The sequence below is a fragment of the Dendrobates tinctorius genome, unplaced genomic scaffold (genome assembly GCF_039654945.1).
Source record: "Dendrobates tinctorius isolate UK_male_01 unplaced genomic scaffold, ASM3965494v1 ptg000021l, whole genome shotgun sequence".
In the NCBI taxonomy this organism is placed as follows: domain Eukaryota; kingdom Metazoa; phylum Chordata; class Amphibia; order Anura; family Dendrobatidae; genus Dendrobates; species Dendrobates tinctorius.
Window position 1 is genome coordinate 35,706,431 of NW_027361689.1, and position 21,613 is coordinate 35,728,043.

The following is a 21,613-nucleotide window of genomic DNA, read 5'->3' on the forward strand; positions in this document are numbered from 1 at the left end:
TTACCGTGAGAAAAAAAACGCATCGCGCTCATTAATTTCACGGAAAAAAATCCGCATTTCTAACTATATTCTATGAGCAGCAGGATGCTCCTGTAAAAGACATGCAAAAGTCGCGGTAAAAACACGTGTTTTTCCTGGGAAGGTGTTCGTTTTTTCTGCATACGTGGGTACATAGCATTAATCAATTAATAAAAAGACAAATATCACAAACAAACCAAATAAAGTGCTCGTGCAAACCTGTGCTCATTAAAAAATGGTTTGGTCTCACCACTGTTGACGGACAAAAGATCCCGGCCTTCTTCCGGAAGTATTTTGCCGGGAGATGGATCCAAACAAGGGAAAGGGACCCCATATATATTCCCCTTTCCCTTGTTTGGATCCATCTCCCGGCAAAGTACTTCCGGAAGAAGGCCGGGATCTTTTGTCCGTCAGTGGTGAGACCAAACCATTTTTTAATGAGCACTGGTTTGCACGAGCACTTTATTTGGTTTTTAATATTTGTCTTTTTAATAAATGATTAAAGGTTATGTTTTAACATTTGGGGACCTCTCCAGGCTATATTCGCTAGCAACTTTTTGGACCACCATTAACCCTTTTGCAGCACCACCCTCGGCTTATACTCAAGTCAATAAGTTTTCCAAGTTTTTTTGTGGCAAAATTAGGGGGTCTCGGCTTATACTCGAGTATATACAGTACTTTTTCAGAACTCCCAAAGAAGTCAGAGGAGAGACAGTGGCCTCCAGTGTTCAAGGTATTTGAAGACCCGCAAGTATCAGATGATGATGCCCAAGATGAAAATTAAGTCAATTACTATTCCTACTGCACTGACTGGGTAAAGACATGCTCGTGAAAGTTAAGAGTTAGCCATGCTAGATTTCTCCCGTGCATCCCCTCTACTCTGGAACTTTCTACCACAACATATCAGACTCTCGCCTACCATGGAAACCTTCAAAAAGAACCTGAAGACCTACCTCTTCCGACAAGCCTGCAACCTGCAGTAACCACCGATCCACCAATCCACTGCACGACCAGCTCTACCCTCACCTACTGTATCCTCACCCATCCCTTGTAGATTGTGAGCCCTCACAGGCAGGGTCCTCTCTCATCCTGTACCAGTCGTGACTTGTGGTGTTTAAGATTGCTTTACTCTTTTTTATTATTATGTATACCCCTCCTCACATGTAAAGCGCCATGGAATAAATGGCGCTATAATAAATAATACTTTGCCCATTGAAAGAGAAAGGGGAGCTACGAGCTTCTTCCCACTGAACACGTGGCTCTGGTCCGACCACCATCACAGATTTTAGACAGTCTCTGGCAAACACTTTTTCTATAGATCACCAGAATTCAGTTTTGCCAAAACATTCGAAAAAGATATCTATATCCATCTCAAAACACAAAAGGCTAATACTTTGTGAAGACGACTGGTATTCGACCACTGAAGTTGTAAAAACCGCGACCAGTTGGCTCCATTTTCCCCCGTACTGAATCGAACCGTCTCTGCGCTTAGAGAAAAGTGGCTGGATAAAAATTCCTGCTCCTGTATGTAATGGAGTCTAAACTGTAAATGATTAGTGCGCATCGGCTAAACCCGAATTCCTGGCATATATTACAACATATAAAAACACACAGAAGCTGCTGCTGTTCTTACCCAGACGAGACGAACAGAAGTCACAAGTTTTGGTGCAGAAAAAAAAAAAAAAAAACCCACCCACCCACTATCCATGGAAATTATATCATGGTCATACCGGCTCCAGGATGACCGAACGCATAAGTATTCACACCCTACATGCACTTACTTGCATATTAAGGGTTTTTTTTTGTATTTAGGACATAAAAAATGCGAGAAGTTGCCACTTTGGGTTTTATCAATACTTTCTTGACATACAGAGACAGCGACTACCCTCATCAGTCACTTCCTCGGATGTCGTGTAGTCTACATGTTGGTGCTCGCCAGCGTAATTAGGTCAGGTGACGAGAGATAAATCCAAGAAAAGTGCTGAACTTGTGGGAATTCCTTCACAGAACCATTAATCAAAGTGTGGACGCAAATCACAATGTCGTGTTAGGAGACAAGTTCTTTAGAAAACTTTCCAGTGTTTACTTAAATATTTCAGTTTTGGAAACCTCAATTTTGTGATTGTAGATCAGGAGTGGACGAAAATATCATCGGTAAAGCACCACCGGTGTTCTATAGAGGGCGGTCAGAGCATTAGGAAGATTTAACTTTAAGCAGAAGCAAAATAAAAAAAGTTTAAAGTACGGCTCGCCACCTCCAAAAATCCAACCCAAGCACCACTAGGAGCACGCAACGTAAGATATCATCCTTTGCCTCATCTGTGCATGTGCCGGATGCCAACGAGCCGTCTACACGACTCCACAACCGCCTTCCTGACTCCTTCCTCGCTGCACACACCATGTTATTTATCATGCCCATTTCAGAAAGGGACATCTTTAAGAAGAAAAACGGGGGGGGGTGGTCTAAAGACAGTACATTTCAAGACCAATTCCCTTTAATACTTTTGCAAACTGCAAGAGAAGATCATGAAACCAAGCATAAAATTAAAGTTGGCATCCGATAGCAAGTTTCTCGGAGTTTTGGCCATCTGGCTCCTGGAATTTGCCAGTTTTCAGTCCCAGGATGACTTTTGGATGAGCAAATAATTCAATAAAGCGAGACCAGTGTTACTGCAAAGGTAGGACAGCGCAGCTTAGTAGCTGTGCCGGTCCCTATGGTTTATGGGCCAATACATCTGTAGGCAGGGTTGGACTGCCCCACCAGAGAACCCTCAGAATCAAATCCTCCGGGGGCCTTTGGAGTGATTGCTCTCAATACGCTCCCTCTGAGGGGTGGAGGAGCATTGGCTGCAGACAAGAGGTGCTGAAAGTACAGCAAATACAGCACAACGTGTTCTGTTTGGAGGCAACCGGGTAATTGTGAGCGCAAGAATCTGAAAGGGATTGGTGGGTTTTATTTTTGCACCGTCTATAGGTCTGTGCACTACGCAAACTGGAAAATGCAAACCTCAGCAGAGCAGAAAAGCAGAGACGACAGACATATCCGCATATAAGCCAACACCATGTGGCCCGTAACAATCAAGTGGGGGCTCTTCCACTTGGCAGACAGGCAAATAAAAACGGAGTTAAATACTCTGCAAAAAAAAAAAAAAATTCTGCTGCATCACTCCACTGCACAGATATTCACTTTGTTTCTTGTGAAGCGAAGTATGTGAAATCTCTGCATTGCAGTCCCCCTCTGTGTTCCTTCACATTCTTATCTGGGGGTGTGCACCTTCACCCATCCTAATCAAAGCTCCGAGCCAGATAAAACAGCTGTCGAGCAGCAATTGGCAGTGTCTGGGAGGGATGAAAACGCACGCACCCGGAGAAGATTGACGGAACAGAGTTGAGCTGCAAAGCAGAGATTACACAACATGCTACACTACAGAAAGAATAAATGTATCTCTGCGCCATGGGGGCGAACCTGAGCAAAACGGGGAAGAGTGGCAGAATCAGCAAAGCTCGGGGATTTTTAAATTTTTTTTGTTTGGAGTGACGTAAGAGAGAGGATCGAGGATGACGTCCTGGAGGACATGTATGGATGGCCTATGGAGTCTGGAGATCGGTTGCTGTCCGGGATAAACACACATGATACTGTTGAGGGATCTATATACAAAAAAAGGTTGCACTCCATCATGCTAAATCATGTCAATACGGAATATGTGAAATTGGAATAGCAATACGGCTTTGAAGTATAAGGAAAAAATATCAGACGCTTGGCATAAAGTTTGTCCAAATATCATCTGCCCATCAACCATCGTCCTGGTGGCCTCAGTCTGATGGGTCCCTGACCTGTGTGAATACCTCTCTAAGGCTGATGTCTGAATTCCTGGATGAATGTGGACACCTCTGCTAACAATGCATGCATTTATGGGTAAGTAGGGACCTGCTGTAATTTAATTTTTTTTGTTTTTTTGTCTTATGTATATTAGCGTACTGACCGAGCACTCCGCCTTCCACCAGGTGGCGAATTTAATTACAGCATTCACACAGGTCAGGGACCCATCAGACAGAGACCACCTTGACGATGGTTGATGGGCGGATATTTGGCCAAATTTTATGGCAAGCATCTCATTTTTTCCCCTTATACTCCAAAGCCGTATTGATATTCCAGTTTCACATATTCCATATTGACATGCTTTAGCATGATAGAGTGCAACCTGTTTTGTATATTGTATATGGGGGTAGCTCCTCCTGGTATGCACCTATTCACACTAGTCGGGATGTGCCGTCAGTTTGAGGGATCTGTCGTCTTTATTTCATGAACTTTCTTAACTGGAACAGTTGCTGCTGGATCCATGGGCTTTGGCTGTGTTACCTGTCATTTGGAGGAACGTGGACTGACTACAGACTATACTGCAGGGAGATTCAAAATCTGTGGGCCAACCAAAAGCTGGAAGACCGCAGGTATTGCCTGGCACGGGGGCAGTGAGACCATCGGTCTCGGGGAAGGGGTCTTGTGTACCGGTTGTGGAATAACAACAATAAGGACATTGTATTTTGGCTGCCTGGATTTGTTGTACAAACATGGATGTATAGAAAATATATATTTGCATTGTTAACCTGCCTAGGTTGATTATTATAACCCACAACCTCAGATCTTCACATTTATTGTACTTTATTTGTACTCCTTTTCACATGTAAAGAGCAATGGAATAAATGGTGCTATAATAATTCACTTAAAAACTTAAAATCCATCTGGGTCAAAACTTAGAAGGATCAGATTACAGCTTCCTATTGAAGCACATGAAAGGGGAAAGAAGACAGATGGATTGTGCTGCTACTCTAAGTAGTCTACCTCATCCCAGAGCTGGATTCACAGCTACACAGCTCAGTACTGCTGTATAATGTCACTGTCCTACATGTTGCCGCTTCTGAATATGCACTACATACATATTCTCAGTTCCTGTTCTAGTATTTGAGTTTTAAACATCATAGCAGCCAGTTAATAATATTAGAGCAAAACAAGAAAATTAGAGAGCCTGCACAGCTAGCTAAAAAAATGCAAAATACGAGACATAATGGCCAGAAACACCGGTATACTTAAAAGGGGTTGCCCTGCTTGTCACCAAGATAGGTGAATCAGTGGGGAAATCTGATCACAGCTGAGACTACCAACTGGCAGAACAGGATATTTTTTTTTCTGCGGGACTCAGCAGCCAGACACCCCATACGATCAACAAATTATCACCCACCCTGCTTATTCTGAAAAGACACCTAAAAAACAACAGGTATGATCTAAAATGGACGCAATAACACCGATCACCCACACAGGTGCTGTCTCTTTTTCAATGCCAGAGGCTGGAATAAAAGTCATGGTAGAAACCTTATCCCCTGTGCAGACAATGCTGTAAGTGATCCGACCCTGGGACGTGTTTACACAGAGCATCAGGTGAGGGCAATGAATAGGCGCGAGATCAGTCCTATCTACGGGGGATCATTTCCCCAAACATTTTATAGCACGACACCGTCTACACCACGAGCTGTGACAAGAACAAATCAGCATGGAAAAAAAATAAAATATACAAACATTGATTAAAAGGGGGCAGGCACCAAAGGGAAAAACCTTTGATTGATGTGTATCCTGTCAATGGAGGACTCACCATTACCAGTTTGGTGAATCATCTATTAAATAGCAAAGAAACCAGCAAGGATTTAACTCGCCCTCCGCTCAATGCATTTGTGCTGAATATATGCTGGCGAGGCCGCTAGTTCAGGTCTGGAGACCCTGCAGCAACTACACGCTCCTGGGACTCAGGCACCATACTTCTGGCTGCTGCACTGCAACAACCTCCAATCTAAAAAAGGTAGGTGACAGGCCGGGTAGCAACGTCCAAAAGTGGTGGATTCCTGCAATATGGCACGAGACAATACCAGCCTCCTGAAAAAGGGAATCTGTCAGCAGGGCTGTGGAGTCGGTAGCCAAACCTGCGACTCCGACTCCTCAATTTCCCTTACACCGACTCCAACTCCGACTCCACGACTCCGACTCCCACACATATTGCTTATATTTAAGTGAAAAATTTATTGTAGTACAATGTGAACCTCAGACATTTAATCATTTTTATGATCCAATAATCAAGATATTTAGATAGAACAGAATATATATTGGTGTACTACCCGGTTTTCATTCTTTTTGGTACAGATACGATATGGATAGACAGATATGGATAAATGGATAGATAGAGCAGATTTCTAATCTGCTTTGGCTATTGAAAACATTATCTATGAGCTCAAAAACCTTTCAGGTGATGCGGTTTTTTAAAAAGATGATCAGCTTTTGCAGCTGAAAAACGTATCCTCAAAAAACACAGGAAAAACGCTGTGTGTGAATGTAGCCTTAGATCAGGAATAGAACAGCCATTTATAGGACATTTCATAACTTTCCCAAACTCCTATGAAAAAATATTCATCACATTCTGCATTGAATTACTGTACCCAATTTATTATATATTTTAGGAGTCGGAGTCGGTCCATTTTATACCGACTCCAACTCCACCAAAATGAGCACCGACTCCGACTCCACAGCCCTGTCTGTCAGTAGGATCAAGTCCTTTGTATGGGCCTGCAAGTCACAGAAAGTTGATTGAGACAACATCAAGGTATCTGCGATCCGATGTTTTAATTCTAGAGAAATCCACGTTTTTCTCAATATGTAAATGAGCTGTCAAGATCTATGTCCCACCCATAGAGCTTAAGAAATAAAAATGGATTTCTCTGGAATAAGACATCAGATCTCAAATTTCAAGGTATCATTTTATTCAGCTTTCCATTACCTACATGCCGGTATAGATGGGTTGATCCTACTGAAATATTCCCTTTAAAGTAAATAAACACTACCCCAAGGCTATGGGTTACAGCATGTATATAATCACATCAAGTCTGTATGACGCTGAAAGGTCCCTGCTCGGAGCAATTGAAGTCATGAACTCTCCAAGCGCAATTACGCATAAATCCAGTAGAGATATACACCGCCATCATTGATAACTGCTGTAAACGTCTGCAGCGATAGCATCAGCAAACACCTCCTGAATGTCCCTTATTGTGCTCAGATGATATCTCCTCACCTGTCGCTATTGACTAAGAAGATGAACGTTCATAGCACAGCTGTCACGGCCAGCGATGGTATCAATCTGTGTGCACCCGTCTCGGAGACGGATTCTATAAGGGTAGGTGCCCACGACCAGGAACTGCTGCGGGTTTGACGCTGCGCAGTTATGCAGGGTCAAACACCGCAACGTCCAGATGTTACAGCATAGTGGATGGGATCTCAAGAAACCCCATGGCCACTATGCGTCCACAGACGCCTGCGGCTCACCCGAGGAGACTGACACACAGCACGTCTTTCCAGACTGCAGCATGTCAATTTCTCGTTGGTCTCCGCAAGAGAAATGTCACCCATAAAGTGTATTGAACAAGGCAAATCGGCACGGTTCAGTGATCACATGTGGATTCACCTGCGCCCAAAGTACTGCTAGTCCAGGATGGTGGGCACCTGGCCTAAGAGTTAATATAAACACCCCCCATTTGCAGGCCATGTCCCTATATCTGGAGGTTTTCCCAACAGTTCCGGATACTATGAAGCTTCGTGCTGTCAGGACACGGGGGGTGAAGAGACTTTAAAGTCAGACGGTCGTCACCGCTTCATTCATGGCAGGACAAACTCATCTCTAAAAGCCATTAACATTCAGCGAGAGTGTAAAACCGCTGCGGATTCCACACAAAGAAGTGACATGCTGCAGCTTTGAAATCGCAGCAAATCCTTGCGTAAAAATCTGCACTGCGATTTTGGGTTTCCATAGAATATAAAGGTACTGTACACCGCAGCAAAAACTGCTGCGGATCTGCAGGACCAAAACCGCCGCGGATCCGCAGCAGAACCCGCAGCGTGTGCACACACCCTAAAAGGGGATTAACATTTGATCTTCATTTTCCCGACTTTAAACGGAGCCGGACAGCAAGTTTTATACACGGAGGTGGTGGTATGGCTGCACGGTCATAGAGACACAAAAATAAAGACTTTTTTAGTTCCCTTCGAGATAAAGGCGCCCATCACAAGAAATCTAGTGTAGACAACACGTACAGATCAGACAAGACGTGCAGTGATGGTGTGCAGCGGTCCCAGCGCACCGACACTAGTTTGCGTATGGCTTCTCATGATGAACACATCAAATCTCAAAAAATAAAATTTATTTTTTTGCAGAACGAGCGACTATACAAATAGCACTACCATGTACGAAAATCATGAAAAAACAAGGAAAAAAGAAAAAAGCGTGAAGACAGGTTCCATCAGAATAAAGGATGAACATCGGCCTACGGTAATCACATCCTGTCAAGGCAAAAGAGTTTCAGTGCACATACAGATCTGGATGCTGCCCTGAAGCTTATACACTGTAGCATTGATCCACTCCCGCCTGGATTACTGCAACGCTCTATTAATTGGCCTCCCCGTCACTCGACTATCCCCTCTCCAGTCCATACTTAATGCAGCAGCCAGGGTCATCCATCTGGCTAATCGGTACTTGGACGTGTCCGCTCTTCATCAGTCATTACACTGGCTGCCCATTCATTATAGGATCCAATTCAAAGTACTTGTTCTCACCCACAAAGCTCTCCACGGTGCGGCACCCCCCTACATCTCCTCCCTCATTTCTGTCTATCGGCCTAGCCGATTGCTGCGCTCTGCAAACTACTTTCGACTAACCTCTGCTCTGATCCGTACCTCCCACTCCCGACTCCAAGACTTTTCCCATGCTGCTCCTATCCTCTGGAATGCTCTACCCCAAGAAATTAGGACTAACCACAATTTGCATAGTTTTAGGCGCTCCCTCAAAACACATTTGTTCAGAGCGGCTTATCACGTTCACTAATCAAAGTCATTCTATGTGTAAGTGTGCATGAGTAGCCCATTCACTATCTCCATACATCCCTCACTCCCTGAAGATGGCTGGACCATCATTGTAAATATACACCTGTACTTTGTATCTCCCACACCTCATTGTAGAGTGTAAGCTCTCATGAGCAGGGTCGTCTTATTTTGCTTTAATTATTGTATTATTAACGCCGTTATGTATGACTTGTGTTTTGAAACTGTTAGCCTTACAGTTTGTGCCCACGTTCTGTTTTAATCCGGACACTCAAAACCGGACTCCTTCCCAGAAATCGCACGTTTTTTTCAGGCGCGATTTTCCCGTGCGATATTCAAGCACTTTCCAAGCGATTTGAAGCATCGCTTGGTAAGTGATTGACAGGGTGGTCACACGTCAAACAGTGTTTGACAAGTGTGGCCAGCTTATTACTATTGAGGCCGGCTATGCGGCATCAGTAGTAAAAGATAGAATGTTAAAAATGCTGCGCGTCGTCGGAAGGTAAATATACCCTGATTTTTTATTCTTTTTTTCAGGGGTTTGGTACCCAGGGCCTGGAGGACAGTCTCCTCTCCTCCACACCGTGGGTACCAACCGGACATGAGACGCTTAACTTTCCGCATGGTGGGCATAGCCACATGCGGGAAGTAAGCGATTCTCATGCATTCCTATGGGTGAGGAATCGCGGCAATTCTTTTGATTCCGCAAAAAAGAATGAGCATGCTGCGATTTTTTCCGCGATGCGATTCTGCCGCGGAAAAAAGAGCAGCATTAGCACAGCATGTGCGGAATGCCATAGGAATGCATGGGGGGCGTTCTGTACACGATTTTTAAACGTTCGCGGCAAAAACGCATCGTGGGCACACAGCCTAAAGCGCTGCGGAATATGTTGGCGCTATATAAAGATTATTATTATTATTACTTGTTCATGCCATCAACTCATTTCAAGTGAGTGGTTACTCCAAGCGTTCTGCCAGCACTCTGGGTACTGGAACGTCTTTGTCCTTCATTCCCATCATGCCTCCCAGCCATGAGCAGAGCAAATCAGAGACATTCTACTCTGGCAACCATATACAAGAGAAGTGTGCGTATTCCTAGCCACCACATAGGACATAATCGGCAACAAGATGGAATGTACCAGAACAGATATCGGAGCACAGAGCTAGAAAAAGGGAAATACAGTCGATTGTTAGTGACCATCTCTTTAAATCGATCCCAAGGACATCCTCATCTGATGAAAATCAAGCCTAGTGTCATGTCAAACGCCAATTTGTACGGCCGGTGAGCCCAGAAAAAGAAAGGAAAAAATAAATAAATAAATAATCAAGCAGAACCTTCTTAGCAGAGTTAGGCTATGTGCACACGCTGCAGATTCACCAGCGGATTTTTCCGTGCAGATCCGCAGGTAAAACCGCAGGTAAATTGAGCTGCGGACTGGCCTGCGGTTTGACACCTGGACAATGGGATAGGTGGCAAACCGCAGCGGAATCCGCAAAAAGAATTGACGCAATTTATTTCTGCGGATTCTAAACCGCAGCTTTTCCGCAGTGCAAAATCCGCAGCATGTGCACAGCAGAATATAAATCCCATAGACTTACATGGTACTGTACACTGTCTGTAGAACAGCTGCGGATCCACAGAGGCCAAAACCGCAGCAGAATCCGCAGCGTGTGCACATACCCTTATTCCTAAACTGCAGTCTCGATATTCCCCCTCTCTAGAAGAACGCACACGAATAAATAAGACGCGGCCAACACGACGTCTTTACACGACCAGGTGCCATCACTTGCACCAGAGTACTAGCTGGATACGGAGATAAGCGGCTGCACCGCTGATCCACAAGGTCAATTAGGAGACAACAGTGATCAAACAATGGATAGAACATCACTAGGAAACATTTGCAGGAACTTTAAGGGGTCAGAAAACAAATTCTTCCCAATCAGGGTTTGTGCAGAGAGTTATTGAAGCTAAATCCCAAAATTGTTGGAAAGTCATAAGTAACAATGTGTGACTGTCACTGTGACTTTCACATTAGAAAAGCCAAAGAAAGGAATTTGTGGGATTTTCAGAAGCAGATTACTGGATCTCTGGAGGAGCGAAATATTAGTAATAGGAGGGGGGAGGGGAGCAGGAAAATCAGACTGGCCAGGGAGTCATGGAGGAAACCCTCCCCAGCTCTGAAGACGGGAAGACCCCCCAACAAGATGCGATGGTGGGATACCTGGGACCGCTCCGACTCTGAGCAGGGGGTGGGAGTCACCTTATTACTGACAAACAGGACAGGAAAAAAACTTTTCGTTTGGGGGCTGGAGGGGGACACATGAATTACTATAAGAGGGGTCACTTTACAGTGGAGCTGGCACATATGGCACAGGGTGCAGTAGTCCCTCCTGTAGGGGCAGCAGCCCCTCCTGCGGGGTCGGTACAGGGTACGCCGGGGGGCAGCAGCCCCTCCTGCGGGGTCGGTACAGGGTACGCCGGGGGGCAGCAGCCCCTCCTGCGGGGTCGGTACAGGGTACGCCGGGGGGCAGCAGCCCCTCCTGCGGGGTCGGTACAGGGTACACCGGGGGCAGCAGCCCCTCCTGCGGGGTCGGTACAGGGTACACCGGGGGCAGCAGCCCCTCCTGTAGGGTCAGTACAGGTACACCGGGGGCAGCAGCCCCTCCTGCGGGGTCGGTACAGGGTACACCGGGGGCAGCAGCCCCTCCTGCGGGGTCGGTACAGGGTACACCGGGGGCAGCAGCCCCTCCTGTAGGGTCGGTACAGGGTACACCGGGGGCAGCAGCCCCTCCTGCGGGGTCGGTACAGGGTACACCGGGGGGCAGCAGCCCCTCCTGCGGGGTCGGTACAGGGTACGCCGGGGGGCAGCAGCCCCTCCTGCGGGGTCGGTACAGGGTACGCCGGGGGGGCAGCAGCCCCTCCTGCGGGGTCGGTACAGGGTACGCCGGGGGGCAGCAGCCCCTCCTGCGGGGTCGGTACAGGGTACGCCGGGGGGCAGCAGCCCCTCCTGCGGGGTCGGTACAGGGTACGCCGGGGGCAGCAGCCCCTCCTGCGGGGTCGGTACAGGGTACGCCGGGGGCAGCAGCCCCTCCTGCGGGGTCGGTACAGGGTACGCCGGGGGCAGCAGCCCCTCCTGCGGGGTCGGTACAGGGTACGCCGGGGGCAGCAGCCCCTCCTGCGGGGTCGGTACAGGGTACGCCGGGGGGCAGCAGCCCCTCCTGCGGGGTCGGTACAGGGTACACCGGGGGCAGCAGCCCCTCCTGCGGGGTCGGTACAGGGTACACCGGGGGCAGCAGCCCCTCCTGTAGGGTCAGTACAGGTACACCGGGGGGCAGCAGCCCCTCCTGCGGGGTCGGTACAGGGTACGCCGGGGGGCAGCAGCCCCTCCTGCGGGGTCGGTACAGGGTACGCCGGGGGGCAGCAGCCCCTCCTGCGGGGTCGGTACAGGGTACACCGGGGGCAGCAGCCCCTCCTGCGGGGTCGGTACAGGGTACACCGGGGGCAGCAGCCCCTCCTGTAGGGTCAGTACAGGGTACACCGGGGGCAGCAGCCCCTCCTGCGGGGTCGGTACAGGGTACACCGGGGGCAGCAGCCCCTCCTGCGGGGTCGGTACAGGGTACACCGGGGGCAGCAGCCCCTCCTGCGGGGTCGGTACAGGGTACACCGGGGGCAGCAGCCCCTCCTGTAGGGTCGGTACAGGGTACACCGGGGGCAGCAGCCCCTCCTGCGGGGTCGGTACAGGGTACGCCGGGGGCAGCAGTCGCTCCTGTAGGGTCAGTACAGGTACACCGGGGGCAGCAGTCGCTCCCACACACGCGGCACACCTGCAGGCGCCATTGTCCGCCGCTCCTTACCGCCAGAGTCAGTGAGCAGAGCGCCAGCAGCAGGCAGAGCGCAGGTAACGTGTCCATCCTCAGCCGTCCTCGGTCCGCGCTGTTCTTCTCTCCTCACAGCACTGTGAACTGCCTATACTGGTCGGGAGGCGGCGTCACAGCAGGCCCCGCCCCCGGCACAGACTGTGTGGCTGTAGCGCCCCCTGCCGAGCGTTTATTATCTGCGCAGCTGGTCAGTGCGACCCGACCGCTCCGGTCAGTGTGCGCAGGCGCAGACCCCGCCAGCCGGGGATCATTTTGGCTATTTCGCTTTTTTTCTTACATTTCCTTCTACCAATAACTATCCCTTACTTTCCCCAGCAGGAGGCGCCCTGCCCCCGCTCACATTTCTGCCGTGGTGTTTTGGGGTTGGTGTTGGCGGAGACCCCAGACCGTGCGATTACAGCGATACCCAATGTTCCGGGTCTTTCTTTTTATTTTTTTATTTAAGTGGGGGAATAAACACCAATCCCGCTTTATGGCATTTAACGAGTCAAATAATTGAACTTTTGCCGTCTTTTGGGGACACACAATAAAACTCAGGGTCTCCTATGAAACTCAGCCTGTGGTTCAGCTTCACAACGGAGCCAAGATGGCAACAACCGAGGGTTTCAGCAGGTAAAGGGTTATTCCCATCTCCAAGATCCAATCCCATATGTTGTAGGTGTTCTAATAATAATATCAGCAAATACCTTCAATTAGAAGTGTAGCATAGTCCTTCTGATTAGCTGTGTCACTTACCCCATGTGCAGGGCATTGCAGTAGCTTAGGTATCCATGGATACGACCACTCAAATAGTGACAGTTAGATTTTAGTGGTAACCATAGATACCAAAGTTACTACAATGCCCTGCACATGGGGTAAGTGACATAGCTAATCAGAAGGACTATGCTACATTCCTAATTGGAGGTATTTGCTAATATTATTATTATTACACCTACTACATACAGTGGCATGTAAAAGTTTGAGCACCCCTGATCATAATTACACTTAGGGTATGTTTCCACGTTCTGTATATGCGGCGCTTTGGATGCAGCTCCGCCCAAAGCGCTGCCGGCTTTTGTACGCGCGGTGATTCTATACATCCTATACATTGGACGGTGATATTTATCTGCGGAGACGGAGCGTCTCAGCAAGATAAATAGACATGCCGCGGTCTATAGAGACGCCCCGCATGTGCGTATACGCGGCTCTGCCACCTGCGTCTGTATGCATAGTGGAGACGGGATTTCATACAATGCGCTCCACTATGCTGTAACATCTGCACGCACCATGCGAGTGCTGTCCGATTTATACGCACCGGTGTCCTTTGAAAAAAGCCAACAATTCATATGTGGCTCCTGTACAATCACACGGACAGCTCAGAAAAGAATAGATGTATACACATAGAATACACAGATATATACATGTCAGTGACACACACACATGTATTTATGATAGATAGAAGAAAAGTCGGCAATTCATATGCGGCTGTACAGTAAAATCACACTGATATGTTCTAATACAAAAGATAGAATACATGAATACACATAGGTGTATCTATATGTCAGTGAGACATATGTGTGTGTGTGTGTGTGTATATATATATATACACACACACACACACACACACACACACACACACACACACACACATCTTTATATTTCATAGAGAGCTACATAGCATAATAGGTGATAATTCATTCGTCGGCTTTTGGAAAACCACGATGACAGCTTACAAAATACTAGATATAAACACATAGATTATATATATATATATATATATATATATATATAGACACACACAAAATATATATAATATATTATATTGAAGATATAGGGAATATATATGCATATTATATATATATATTTAATATATTAATATCATATATAATATTTTATATATACATATCATATATAATATAAATATACTAAAAATATAATATATACCTATACGTCCCAAATTTTACACACAAACCCTAGTCTAATTAGTAGTCAGGGACATATAAAAAAAATACATGAAATGAAATGTTTTACTGAATGTAACCATGTGTCATTTCATGTCGGGTTTTGTATTGATTTTACAGAAGCCGCCAAATGAATTAACGGCTTTCATTCAACCTTACTGTGCAATATAAATATATATAATATACATTTCATATATAAGGTATATAGTATACTGTGTATATATATATATATATATATATATATATATATATATATATATATATATATATGTCAGTGACAAATACAATTACCGCAGTGTAGTGTTGCTGTCTGTAAATAATAGGGGGCCCCCACACCTTTTTGTTCCTTGAAATAATCATTTATTAAATAAATACATGTCCATAATTTAGAACCAACACTAGAATAATTGTATAACATAGCATGTATATATATATATGTATCATATATATTATATTGTTATTATATTTATATTGTATATATGTTATGTATATATATATATATATATATATATATATATATATAATATATTAATATATATTATATATATTACAAAAGGAAAAAAATAGGCAGCACTCAAATTAAGGCTGTGTGCCCACGATGCGTTTTTGTAAGCGTTTCCGCAGCGTTTGAGCCGGATCAGACGCTGCAGAAACGCTTAAAAGATGCATCCAATTAATTAGCATGCGTTTTTGGCTTTTTGTGCCAATGCATGCGTTTTTAACTGCTCAGGAATCGCTTAGCGGCTAAAAACACAGCATACTCATTAATTCCTGCATTGCTGAGCGTTTTTAGCCATCCCCAATGATCCCAGAAATCGCGTGTCAAAAAACGCGTCAAAAACGCATCACAATCGCGTCAAAAATCGCGCGGAAAAAGACGCGCGATTTCTGGGAAGGGGATCCTTTTCCTGAGCGTTTAAAAACGCTAGCGTGGGCACATAGCCTTAATGTGAAAAAGTGGATACTTTACTGATCCTCAGATGGCAACGTTTCAACGGTGACCCGTCTCGGTCAAGCTTGCCATCTGAGGATCAGTAAAGTATCCACTTTTTCACATTTAATTTGAGTGCTGCCTATTTTTTTTTCCTTTTGTCCTTTTGGCTGTTTGGACACTGCTGAATAGGTTTTGCACCTGCTGTATTATTTTGGTAGTGCTGCCCTTTTTTCTTGATTTATTACATATAATATATATATATATATATATATATATATATTATATGTAACTATATATTATGTTACACATATATATATATATGTATATATTATATTAGATATAATATATATATATTGTGGTGTAGTAACCACTGAGTCCGCTAGGGGGTGCTGTGTGGATGTCCCAGGAGAAAGGATGAATGGCAGACTACAGAATGGCCGTTATATATCCCAAAGTGGGTGGCTTTGGGATGGAGACTTATGTGTTGTTCAGCAATGATATTGCTGAGGTGTTGCTTCAATGTATAAGGGAGAAGTCTCCAGGTAACTAGAGAGATGGGCAGGCCTGGTTACCTACAAACCCACCAAGGGGTGTGTTTAAGAGTGTCATAATAAAGTATATGTGTGGCTGTGTGTAATAGGACTTTTAGTGAGGTCATAGCCATGTGATCACCTGTGGGTGTGGTTATGGACCATATAAGGTACCTGAGGTCTGGTCACATGAGAGAGAGCGCATGGATCTGATTGGGCCATGTGGAAGGTCCCGGCAGGCCTAGGTGGAAGAAGGTGTGCTACCTTCCTGAAGACCACGTGCTGAGGCTGCTGACCCGGGGAGGCCTATGTATATTGGCTGTATGTGAGGACGGATTAGCCTCCGGTGTTTTGCGGAGGCTCCAGGACTGAGCCTGAAATCATGGACACTTATTCTTGCTTTCGCCTGAGCTAAAGGCTATTATGTTATGTGCTGGTTTATGGGTTATGGAGCAATAAACCCTATGAACTTTTAAAGGAACGTGCCTCCTGGTTGTCTCCCGTCGCACCTAAGCAAGTAGAATCCCTACAATTGGTGACAGACTGTGGGCAGCAGTTCCAAGAAGCACATGATACCGTACTGGCGGCTCTGATCCAGGAGAGCAGACGGCCGTGGAAAATCGTAATACTGACCGGAGTCAGTGAGAAAGAGACTGAATTGTGCTAGGGGGCCTCTGCTGATAAGAGGTACCCGAGAACCTGTGTGGCTGACACCAGCAGGTAACGGACAGGAATCCGTGTTGTACTGACCAGGGTCAGTGAGTAAGACTGTGTACCAAGAGGGTTCAGTGAGCAAGGTCCTGGAGGGTCAGTGTTGGGAGGTTCTAGGAGAAGAATCGGATCCCTAGAGCACGTGGTATGACCTTGGACCTGGTGAGGCGTGAGTGTTGGGCAGTCTCAGGTGGAGACAGATGTCCTGAATAGCACCCGCCGAGCCCCTGGACCTGGTGAGGCCGGTGTGTTGGGAAACCCTGTGAGGAGGGTCAGCTCCCTGAATAGCACCCGGTGCGCCCTGTGTGTTGGATAGTCTCAGGCGGAGACGGTACGTCCTGAATAGCACACAGTCAGAGGTTGGAGTCCCAGAAGGGGGCGGTGACCCAAATTGGGGTGGTAACTCAAAAAGAAGTGGAGTCCCAGAGGGGGGCGGTGACCCAAATTGGGGTGGTAACCCAAAAAGAGGTGCAGTCCCAGAGGGGGGCGGTGACCCAAATTGGGTTGGTAACCCAAAAAGGGGTGGAGTCGCAGGAGGGTGCGGTGACCCAAATTGGGATGGTTCAGGAAATGGCAGCACTGGTTGCCTCAGTGGGTATGTCTGGGGAACCGCAGTGTGTCTGTATGAGTTTTGAGGAGTGCGGCATGTATTTTACGGATAATGACGGGTCACAGGTGTGTACCGTGATGCTGCACCGGGAAGGAGTCTCTGGTAGACTGGACTCAGAGAGTCAGGTGACTCTGACAGGAACTCCGCTCGTTTTATCTCTGACCGAGAAAAACGCCAGGGTTTGCTGTAAACATGGGGTCACGGTGAACTATGCAGTAGACCGAGTAATGTTTGAGGGGACCAAAGGTGGTGTGTGCAAAGGGGGCGGGATACCACGAGACTCAGTCTATGCCTTGGAGAGGGGCCGGGACTTTGTGTTGTTTGATGACATATGGTCGGACAATGGAGACGTTTCGACTGTGGGGCCAGCAGACGCTGAGACGGTGACGCCTCCTAAAGTGGACAGGTCAGAAGCAGAGGCGTAGCTAGAGCTTTTGCCGCCCGGGGCTGTTCCCGAACTTGGCGCCCCCCCCTCCCCGGGCGGTGAATGGCCTGCTCGGATGCGGGGTCTGGAAAGGAATAAAATGGCCGCGCTTGGGAGGGGGTACCGGCCTGGGCGGTTACTGGTTAGGGATGTTAATGATTAATCACACAGACATTCTGACACACTGCCTGCTCCCAGGCAGCACAGACAGTAATGTGCAGGCTCAGCTCCGCCTCCTCTGCCCCTGGCCGCAGTATAAGTTACACTTACACAGGCTGCCTGCTGTGTGTGTGACACTGACGAAGGAAGCCGCCTGCAGGGAGAGCTCAGCAGCTGACTGAGCATGGAGGGAGGCTGGGGAGAGGCAGAGCGTCCTCCTCCCAAATGGTGAGTGACCCACCTGCGCCTCGGCCGCCTCCACGCTTCTCTCCCACAGCACAGAGAGGAGGAATTTCTGCTCCTGCCGTGCTGCACCGCCCCCACACACGTGCCGCCTGGGGCGGCCCGCCCCCCCGGCACCCCCTTCCTACGCCACTGGTCAGAAGTAGAACTGACCGGGAAAAGAAGTACATCTGCCCAACTGACGGACCTGACGTCTCGTGACAAGACAGATGGTGGGCTGGGAGGCGAGACGACTGGAGTGGACACACGGTCAGAGGGTAACTGGAGGGTTGACTGGGATGATCGGCGTGGCTCAGACTCTAAGGGTGACTGTGGCTCTGAGAGAGAGAGGGAGCACAGACTAGATGACCTAGAGTAAGAAGTCTTAGAGCTCAAAGGTCACCTGGCATCAAGGTCTGAATAAGTCCCTCAGAGATGAGGTAGGAGTACTCACAGAAACTGTAAGAGGTCTTCTGCGGGAGAAGAAGTGGGACGAAGACTTATAGCGGCCAGGCCTGAATGAGGAACAGCGTGAAGACAAAAAGAAACTGAAAAGTATGGAAGCAGAGGTGACTCGTTTGCCGATGGAGCTTGCTGCTGCAGAGTGTGCTAAAAGACAAGCTCAGCAGGAAAGAGATGAACTGGCTGATGTGATTGCCAACAACAGAGGTGAGGGTGCTCTGGCTTTGGAAGAAAAGAGGCGGATAGAATCTCGCATTGTTCAGCTTGAAGAAGTAGTGGAGGAAGAACACGGCAACGCTGAATTAGCCAATGACAAGCTGAGAAAGGCCACACTTCAGGTTGACCAGATGGATTCTGATCTGAAGACAGAACGTAGTAATGCTCATAAGTATGAGAGTGCCTGTCAGCAATTACTTCGCCAGAATAAGGATTTAGAAGCAAAGGTTGCACTACTGGAGGAACAGCTTGATGCAGAAATTAAAGTGCGACAATCTGCTAGCAAACAAGTACGTCGTACGGAGAAAAAACTGAAGGTTGTACTAAGGCAAATGGATGATGAAAGGCGTAATTCTGAGCAGTACCTGACCTGGCGGAGGGAAATAATGTGCGCCTGAAACAGTTGAAACACCAGGCGGAAGAAGCAGAGATAGAGGCTCAACGTGCCAATACGTTGCACCATAGATTACAGTGTGAACTGGAGGTTGCTACAGAGACAGCAGATGCAAAGAACTGTGAGGTTAATGCACTGAAAAGTAAACTTAGATGTGGTGTGGTACCATTTGTTACAAGATGCTTAGATAGAGAAAGGATGGTGACTAACCAGTGTCTGATGACGCAGACAGACCGTGACTGGAGGGTAAAAGACAACGACCGATATTCTGACCGCTGGAGGCGGGGGAGGTCTAACGTAGGAACAAGGCCGTATGACAGATGGAGATGGTTCTCTCGACCTGTGGGGCAAGGTGTAGTGAGTGCCCGGTCGCGAGACCATGGTGTAATGTTGTGTGTTCAACCCGACAAGTTTGAACAGAGGGGGGAGGTATGTGGTGTAGTAACCACCGAGTCCGCTAGGGGGCGCTGTGTGGATGTCCCAGGAGAAAGGATGAATGACAGAATACGGAATGGCCGTTATGTATCCCAAAGTGGGTGGCTTTGGGATGGAGACTTGTGTGTTATGAATGCGTCACCGAGGAGAAAAACAACACACGCCAAGTCTCAGAAAACCAGAGAGGTTGGTAACTATGCAGATTGCAGATCCCCTGATCTTAACACACAACTAGCAGCAGTCATGGAGCGTGCCTATGATGGTCCTGGATGCCTCGTCACAACCGGAGTACTAAATAAGTCTAAAGTAAGAAAAGGGAAAACTAACTCCCCCAGAGCAGACCCCAAAGGAAAGACAGCCCCCCACATGTATTGACGGTGAAGCAAGATGAAAACACAAACAAAAGGCAGAAAAATAGGCTGAGCAAACGATGGGGTCAAACTAACTTGAAAGGACAGGAAAAGAAACATACTGTCTGCAATCTGCCAAAAAACCCTACCCAAAATAATGTCCAACACTTCTGATAACAAAATTAACCCTGAAGTCACTAGACCTCCCACTATATCAGCACTCCGAAATATTCTGAGACAGAGCAAAAAAGAGGCCAATCTAATAAAAGGCAAATTGGCAAATACAGATAAATAAGAGTGGAGATTCAGCACAGCCCAGCCGGGCTGGATGACCACACAAAAACTGAGCTGACCAACAAGAGCAAGTGTGCACATTAGCAAAAAAACAAACTTAACTTGAGAAGAATGGAGCAGAGCTGAAGTCCAAGACCTGAGAAGCAGACTGAATCACCAGCAACAGGATAGGGCGTCGGCTGTCTAATATCCAGTCTGATACTCCAGAGATCCAATCATTATCCTCCTCGTCAGGTGGCAGACCATTACCAATTAAACTAACCTCACCACCTCCTGTCACCACCAGAGGGAGAACGGAAGGAGAACTCCCAGCTGGTGGAGCAGAAAATGAGCTCATAACAGTACCCCCCCTTGAGGAGGGGTCACCGAACCCTCATCCACGCCACCAGGCCGATCAGGATGGGCCTGGTGAAAAGCACAAACCAATTTATTGGCATGAATATCCGAGGCAGAGACCCAAGAATTATCCTCCAGGCCATAACCCTTCCATTTGACCAAATACTGGAGTCTCCGTCTGACCAAACGAGAATCCAATATTTTCTCTACCTCATATTCCACATTGCCTTTAACCAAAACAGGGTCAGGAGGTGCCGAAACAGAAACCACTGGCTCAACAAACCTCTTCAACAGTGATTTGTGAAATACGTTATGGATTTTGAACGTAACTGGAAGAGCCAATCGAAAAGAAACAGGATTAAGAATCTCCAAAATCTTATAAGGTCCAATAAATCTTGGCTTAAATTTTGGAGGTGCAACCTTCATAGGAATATTCTTAGACGACAACCAAACCATAATCACCCACTTTAAACCGGGGACCAATGGTCCTATGCCGGTTGGAAAAACTCTGGGCCTTTTCCTGAGAGAGTGACAACTTATCCACCACTTGGTCCCATATCTGCTGCATTCTCACAACCACAGTGTCCACACCTGGGCAGGACGAAGATTCCACTTGTCCTGAAGAGAATCGAGGATGAAACCCAAAATTACAGAAAAAGAGTGACATCAAAGTGGCAGAACTAGCTCTATTGTTCAGCGCAAATTCGGCCAAGGGCAAAAATGAGACCCAATCATCTTGATCAGCAGATATAAAACATCTTAAATAAGACTCCAGGGTTTGGTTTGTTCTC

General features: G+C 47.1%; 1 protein-coding gene across 2 annotated transcripts in view; it reads right to left on the reverse strand.

Moving 5' to 3' along the window:
* SDC1 (syndecan 1) overlaps positions 1–12,939 on the reverse strand; it is a 39,006-nt gene extending 26,067 nt beyond the window's left edge. For both annotated transcript variants that reach the window (XM_073568287.1, XM_073568285.1), the window contains exon 1: positions 12,782–12,939. In XM_073568287.1, the coding sequence (XP_073424388.1) occupies positions 12,782–12,838 (57 nt within the window). In that variant the 5' untranslated portion in view covers positions 12,839–12,939. The remainder of the gene's footprint in view (positions 1–12,781) is intronic.
* Between the last annotated feature and the right edge of the window lie 8,674 nt (positions 12,940–21,613).